Consider the following 8066-nt stretch of genomic DNA (forward strand, 5'->3'; position numbering starts at 1 on the left):
ACTCAATTTATCCAACGAGTATCGTCACTGTGTCTGCAAGATTAATAAACAAACAAAGGAAAGTAAACAGGTTTTCAGAGGGTACTGTGTATTATCAGCAGAATTTATTACTACAAAAATATAGCACCATAACAATCCGTTCCTCGACCGTAATACCATCAAACGATCAATTTACTAATCGACATCGATTCGCAGTGCATGATTGACTTCTCCAATTCTATCTATACTGTATATTTACAAGAAAAGCAAGTATATATGTACAAAATAAATATGTACAAATACTTTATAACATGTACCACCCATCATTCAATTTCCTCTATCTTTCATTTTCCAATTTACCTTGTGCGAGAATTTCGATAATGATTAGAATAACTTTTCCCCTTATTGTATTCGAAGCTTTGTACGACACTTAAAAGAAATTCATATCTTAGGCCAGTTACTCTCATCGTATAAATTGACAATATAAAAAAATACTTATTGATATTTATGCGAGGAATGTGTACGCGTGCGATTCCATCAATTAATAAATGTTATGCAAAAAACCACATAGGCACGATTCAGGCACTTTTGCGATGCTTTGGAGCACTTCATTGACTAAAATAAACAATAATTTCAGAGGCATAATAATACAAGCAGATAAGGATGGGCAGTTACAACGATTAAACGACAAAACGTCGTATAAATGTAACAACTACTATCTAGAAAACCTTAAACTCCTCCTAATGCTTCTAGCTCATCTACTCGAGAATAAAATTCACTAATTATAGCGGAATGTCTTTTATGAATGAGTAACAATTTCGTAGTCCTCGGGGTGGAATTTTTATGCTGCTAAATTTCCGGTCAAGGAATATCAGCTTTTTGAGATTGCTCTTGATTTTTCGAAGGCTGCAAGGAGCGCCTTGAAGCATCCGCCAGCTCCGCGAGAAGCATAGTTTCTCTATCCAATGATGTGGACGGTTCTCCAGTCACAGCAGAGGGTAAATTCTCCCCACTTGCCGTTCCACTACGTCCCAATATTCTCATCGCTCTGTCCCTCCTTTCCTTTTCGCGTTCTAATTTCAATTTCGTAAATTCATCGTCTGATGAGCTGTTGCTTCCATTCGTTGAGTTCTCAGGACTGCCCAAATCGTCGGCCGAAGTTCCCATGTAACTTGTCACAGGATCGTAAGCAATACTGGAACGGGCAGACTGTGTCGATCTTTGTCTGCAATTGAGAATTATCGTGAAATTATGTTGAAGCAATGAAAACTACGATTATTGAACTCTGACCTCGCAGTAGTAGAAAATCTTCTTTCTTGTCCATTTCCTGTGCTCTCAGGATCCACATTGCGATGGGCAGACACAGGAGCACTAGCAGAGAATACTTGTCCATTTCTATGACTTCTAGGAACATCGACAGGGGCACTTGGAGGCGGCGGACCTTGGGGGAAAATACTTTGAACGTGGGGTCTATTCTCCGCACGTACCGAGGTCATCGTCATTTGTTCGTCGACCTCCTCGATCACTCCTATCCTCATGGAACCTCCTCCACCTTCAACAAACGTTTGATAAACAAATCTGCCATGACACAGAAGTATCATTGATGAGCCGCTGCTGCTTACCAGGGAATCTGTTAGCGAGAGAGGCAGCAGAACTAGAATTGGCTAATCTCGCTGGTGTCTTTGTCCCACTGGACGATGAGGCGCCATCGGGTCTGTCTTCTTTACTGAAGAGTCGCTTTAATACGCTAGTAACGCTATTCACCCTCGTCAAGGATCCACCTAAATTGCTCGGTGTAGAACCACCGCTCAATGTTCTATCCCTGTTGCTAACTCTGCTCGCACTCCTACACACAGAAACGTTATTAGCGTCAAGTTCTCACTGTCTAATCAGATTAAATGATGAAAAGCATGGGAGCAAAGTACCTGATCAGTTTATTGGTATTAACAGCTGTAGCACTCCTAGCGAAGCATAAAAAGCAGATGAGGATGAATGTGCGTGAGATAATAAGGTGCGAAGAAATTAGTACACCCGAGAATGATCCTAGACCCTACAACTCCTACCTGGACATTTTCCCCGTGGAGAAATGGATTCCTGACACGGCATCGTCGGCTATGTCCGACCTAAATTTCGACTGATACTCCGGAGCCATTTCGTCTATCCGGACGGACGATGGAAGCTGCTGGGCAGCGGACAATTGTATTCCAGCCGTGGATGGTTGAGGATGCTCCTCTCTGAAAGGCTGTGATGCAGCTGTGTACGGAAGCTCCGTGGGGAATATTTCGTCCCAGTATTGATCCCGTATGAGCTCAGGGTGTTCGTGGTGCATCTCGTCCACTATAAGATAGCTCACCTGTCGTGTGCACAAAGGAGAAGATGAAATTTTCATAGTGAAGATGCAATAATAAAAGAAAAACTTGCGTACTTGTAGGTTCCTATCGATGATCCAATTGACCTCGAAGTCATCGTCGTCGTCTCCGAAAGGATTGATCAGAGTCTCGGCGACTTTGAGCCAGCCCATGTAGAAAAAGAATTGCAGGGTGGTGAACACGGGGAAGTAGAGATCTATATTGGCGTGAGTCGTGTTATTTTCGACCCATTGTCTACCCATGACGCTAGTTAAGAAATAAGTATAAACTGCCAGTGTGACCACTTGAGTGTACACCAGAGGAACACTTATGGTGTCGTAGTGAATCAGAGTACCGCACAATCCTCTGAATTTATTCAATTCGTCTATCAATGTTTTCACAGCAAAATCATCTCGGATCCTTCCCTCCTTCCTTGCCCTCGTAACAATGCTCGATGCCCAGACTATAGGCAGCCAGTGCTTACTGGGCTTTGGAAACTTTGCGTTCAAACTCTGAAATATCGCTAGCTCGTTCTCCAGTAACAAGCCCGCGTCCACAAAGTGCTCCAAGGTCGGGAATCTCTTCTTCACTTTTGGAGAAACGTTGGAAAGCACCAGAGTCAGACACACGCAAACGTATCTGAAAGAGAATTGGAGTTAATTGGAAGAAATGAAGAAGTCTTCTCTTAGATTAATTATTATGCCAGCCATAAACATTCCAAAAAATCTATGATGAATAGCTCTGAATACAATTTAATGAAGAATAACTGTACAATTTAATCCTTGAGGATTTTTCGATTTTCTATCAGTGTCCACATGGGGGTAGTAAAGGAATTTCGTCTATATTATCATAAAGAATCCTCAATGTCTGGTCTGTGCAGTATTCAGAAGATATTTTCAGGAATATTTGTGGCTGTTTTTATACCTGACGATGGTCCTTCTCATGAGTCGACCCCTCTCGTCGTTGCCATGAATAGTGGCAGAAACGAAAACTGCTATTGGATCTGGCCAAGGTATCGCTATGTACTGGTTCCACCATCTGGTCATAACGATGCTCACGTAAAACCCAAGCACGAAAGATAATGGAATCAGGTCGCTGTAATCGTTGCAGTAAGCCACGACGGATTCAAAAATTTTCTTCTGTTCTGCATCCAGTAACAATCGGTATATCCCCGATAAGGAATAATAAATAAACAGGAATAGGGCCAAATCTATCCACACCAGCTTGTAAATGCTCGCTCGCCATCTAGAAAGATTCACAAACAATTATATCCTTAATCTTTCCAATAAACGCATTTTCTTTTTTCACGTTAAACGAGTGACGAAATTTGTCACTCGTTTCCCAAGTGAATTTTATCTTATTTGCAAAGTCTGTCGATGCACTCAACAATTGTGTGTCCTGTAATAGATAAGGGCTTGCTGGAAAAGTGTTATCTATACAAGCGCCCCTGCATGGGACTGAATCGCGCAATGAGTACAATGAGATTCTTGATAATGGACACAAAACGGTTGATTGCGTCACGCCGGAACGAGATAACGCAATTCCAAATTTGATGAAAAAACAGCTTGTACGAAATAGCTCGCAAATTATTTTTTGTTCTCTGACATTTTTCTTAGACCAATCGATAGCCCGGAGTTATTTTCAGAGCTTCTGAGGTTATTGTCGCGTGACGTGGTAATTAGCGTTAATAACGACGAATGTGGTACAAGGCTCGGATGTCCAACAATTTATTAGCGATAGATGCGCGTATAATTAATGAATCGTGTCTCGAGGCCAATACTGAGAAAGATTTCCATGCAGTGGACAATCATCTTATCTTGTGAAGAAAAGCGAAATGAAAATTGCATTTTCAAGAAAGGACTCGTCGTCACCTCAGTAGGAGCTGCAAGGAGCAGTATTCAAGATCATCATAGTTAATCAACGGTGTACTTGCATATCCTCTCTTCCTTAGCTTCCTTCTTAAGGGACTTACAGTTTAATTTCTTAAACTATCCTTTGCAAGACTCGCATGTCTAATGAATACCTATACACTATAGTGCTTTAACAGTAAGTATACATAAAGAAAGGAAATTCAAAGCTTTGTGTATCCTTTTGGCCACCTTTCTGAGGGAAACAATAAAACTGTGCAATTCGAATGATAACTAAAAAAACTGTACTGTATCCATTAGGAATGCCACAACCAAGCTATAAATAAGTTTAGCACTTAGAACGTTTACAAAGCTATTGGCCATAGCGAATAAAATCTTTTTAAGAAAAAAATTGCAAATTTGTGAAATTGGTACTTGGAAAAAACGTTTGGAATTTCCACTCTTCGCATATAAAATTACATTACACCATTGTTAAGATGCTATTTCTTTAGAACAAATGACAAGACATTTTTAACAAAGCAACCGCAATTATTTACAAAAAAAAAACAAGCATCCATAAGGTAGTTGCAAATTTAAGTATCTTTGCGCATTTTGATAATGAATGAGAATTAACGAGACTTATAGATAAAAGCGGAATGAAAGCTGATGGATTGCGCAATGCTGTCCCATGAAGAACTCGTCTTGTCACCTTAGCAGGAGCTTCAAGAAACAGCCAAGGCCACGGCAAGAGGCAACTTCAGCTGTGTATGTGACGGTCATGTTGCGTTCATGCTGATAACCCGGATCCAAGGTCAGCAGTGCCAATCAGCGCTGCATCTCGTTATCCTCGCTTCTTCAGCATCCTCCTTGAGGGACTCGCCGCTATGCAACTTGGCGAATTCTCCTTTGGTCCACAGTGCCAAAAACGCACACATGCTAATTTTTTGGCAAACGCTACCACTCCATACTTTCTTCGAGTACTCCTGTAAATCAACAAAACATTATTACTCAACGTACGTAATTAGCATATTGCTCGTAAAATCACTGTAAACCGTGTAAGAGTAAAAAAAAGGGGAGGGGGGTAAAGTTGTATATACATCTCGAGGAACGACTAATCGAATTTCACTGCTCGTACAGTAATTGGAAAATTGTTTTGTTCGAATTAGAAGCTAATAAGGTTGTATCTTCACCGGGGTCGTTGAAACAGTACATAAGTGTAAAACGAGCATCGTGCTTGCAAAGACCGTGATTCTACCGGCTTTTGTCGTTACATAAGCATCCAACGATTCGCCTTGAGCTTCTCTTAAGCGTACGCTACGGTTTTCCAAGTAAACGATTAGTATAGCTCGTTGAATATTTTGCGTTCATATTTCATTGCTTGATTTCTTATTATTACGAACGTTATATGCCTAGCACGTCCTGCAGTAAAATTATCGTATTCCTTGTACGACGGTGGACGGCTAGAGTGAAGTTGTGCTGGATGATAAGAATTCGAGTATTTTATGGCTCGTAGAGGGACGATGAGTCAGAAGTCGTGCATTGTCATTTATTTGCAGTAAAAGCGACAAGCTCTCCTGGTCAATGAGCTCCTAACGAATATCAATCGCGTTCGGTTCAACAACTCGACACTCTCGCGACTTTATCACTGAACTCTCAGGTCTCTCGACTCAAATATTTATCTGCTTTTTTGTCGCTAATGCAACGTCATGAATCCTTTATAACGTCTGGCAGTAACGCTGCCGCGTGCCAGAAATAGTTTTTCGATCCCAAACTGTCTGACATTAATTGCTAGCAAGCGTCTCGGGCCAAGAGGCATCATCAATCCGTCCTTTGTCTCTTTAACTTTATTGCCTAGGTGCAAATCTCATTTAATCATTGGAGGTTCGACAGGCGGAACTGTAAGTTAAAAAACTGTTGGAACTCGATGAAGGATAGGCTTGAACAGATGTTTTCAAATATATCTTGGACTTACATAATGGCGTTGACAACAAGTAGGGAATGAGTGAGTAGTGTGCGTGCTTGTGTATGTGTGTGTGAGAGAGAGAGAGGAGCTCGTAAATACCGCAAAGCAAGCGCACTCTATGCTAATTGAATCGCGACATCGTCAACTCCGCTGAATATCAATTATCCTCCTCATGCCATAAACTTAACCTTTCTTTACTAACTCTCTAGAGCATTAATCACAGTGATAAGTAACTCCAATAGGATTAATGCCTTCTCCAAAAATTAATCCCATTCGTCAAATCGATCGACATACGAATTAACTACTTGGCTAAACAAACGGTGGAGCCGGATGAATTAATATGTTGGTTTAAGTGCTTTGAGTGAGTGTAACCTTACAATGCAATATGTGGAAAACTAGCGGCCAGCGAGTAAATTATTAGTAAGCCGACTGTTCCAGTATCCTCGTTTCTCAGGCACTAGCGAATCGTTATCTAAACATTCTAGTCACATGATCCGCCTGGTTTCATCAATGCTCGATAAGACATTATTTTCCAGTAGTTCGTGAACCGTGCGAAATATCTACTTTTCGTTGATTTATTGGTGCAATTGGGAATACCCTGTTGATACTGTTATCAATCAGCTGATGAGAATGGACCAGGGTAGTACATACCCCAACCGACTCAACGACCTATTAACTATAGCGAAATATCCGTGAAAATAGTCCCTAGGAATATTTTATGTAAAAGTTTGAGCCTCATGCTCGTGTCACTTATGAATTAAAATTGCACGATTTCCACCAGTTATTGCACTGTCGAAATAATGATTGTATATTTTTAGTTTTATGATTTGTTTGAACAATATTTTCTGTCAGAGTCTTAATCGAAATATAAAGTATAGTAGATCGATAAAACGATCATACGTCATAACGTCACTGCGACAACTCATGGGATTTCCAAGTGGCCTTTGCATTCTCAAAAAACACGTATTCGCTAACAGAGCAAACGAATGAGATATGTACTTCCTTCATGGCAAATATTTTCCTTCTCATTCCAGAGGACGTCAAGTGTCAGTCATGAGAAGGACAGATTTTTTCTTAGGAAGATTCAATAAGAGTGATACTTATACTTTTCTTCCTAATTGTTGAAAAAATTACAGGAAGAAGAGAACATATTTCAGTGTTGCCTAAAACTGAGATTATTCTGCTACATGACTAAGCTTCCAGGAAGAAATCTTGTTTATGAGGGTCCTATAACTACAGGGAGGTGAAAAGAGTGGAGCTCTCACTCAAGCTAAGGATCCTACCAACTCTAGAGAAAGGGGCATTCTATCCTGACAAAGGAAAATAAAGCATAAGATGCGTCAAATCAAAAACACTCTCACCAAAACTTAAAACGTTCTCTCATAAAAACATTCCAGCTTCTTCACTTTCTAGAATTTCTCCAAAACAATCTTCACATTGACAAATGATATATTAACAAAAAATTAAGTGCGTAAAATAATTTTGTCGATTTATGAGTTCACAAATAACTGCTGCTAGGTGAGAAATCCATATGTGGCAAGGATTGTGCAAAATTTTGAACGAAAGAGTAATATTTACAGGCTCTACTGAAAAGTAGACTGTAATGTTGCTAATAAATAGCTCACGTTTTTTGAATTTTCCACGTGCGATGATTGACGGCAGCCCGAGCAATAACTCTTCGAGTACCGAACGATACTGATTCAATTCAGAGAGAGCAGACTCGGGACTGGCTGGCTGGCTGGCTTGAGCTGAGCTTGAACCAGCAGCTATAGCCAGCCTAACGGACGTCGATTGGAGTCGGAGTCGGATGTATCGTGCCAGCACTGCTAGCCCGGCACACAACCAAAGTAACCAAACCTCAGTTTTCCCCCCACCAAGTACCAACCGCGTTTCCGCATCAAACAGTGACTCTCATTCATAACAAATCTT

At 40.7% G+C, this 8066-nt stretch overlaps 1 protein-coding gene across 5 annotated transcripts; it reads right to left on the bottom strand.

The window, feature by feature from the left end:
* Positions 1 to 82: 82 nt before the first annotated feature.
* On the bottom strand, positions 83 to 7953 carry LOC136786103 (bestrophin-4-like). Of its 5 annotated transcripts, none has more exons than XM_066747604.1 (9): positions 7763 to 7953; positions 4884 to 5157; positions 3252 to 3572; positions 2405 to 2966; positions 2043 to 2332; positions 1905 to 1940; positions 1602 to 1825; positions 1270 to 1531; positions 83 to 1204 (listed from the first exon to the last, which is right to left on the bottom strand). In XM_066747604.1, exons 2-9 carry the CDS (start codon positions 4952 to 4954, stop codon positions 841 to 843), a joined length of 2130 nt encoding a protein of 709 aa, XP_066603701.1. In that variant the 5' UTR covers positions 4955 to 5157; positions 7763 to 7953; the 3' UTR covers positions 83 to 840. The 5 variants fall into 5 exon arrangements, with proteins under 5 accessions (XP_066603701.1, XP_066603702.1, XP_066603704.1 ...); XM_066747605.1 differs by lacking the exon at positions 7763 to 7953 and adding an exon at positions 7499 to 7743; XM_066747607.1 differs by lacking the exon at positions 7763 to 7953 and adding an exon at positions 6515 to 6706.
* Positions 7954 to 8066: the final 113 nt, after the last annotated feature.

This window comes from Prorops nasuta, unplaced genomic scaffold, assembly GCF_024137725.1.
Source record: "Prorops nasuta isolate Cenicafe-Biocafe unplaced genomic scaffold, Cenicafe_Pnas_1.2 PNAS00003, whole genome shotgun sequence".
In the NCBI taxonomy this organism is placed as follows: Eukaryota; Metazoa; Arthropoda; class Insecta; order Hymenoptera; family Bethylidae; genus Prorops; species Prorops nasuta.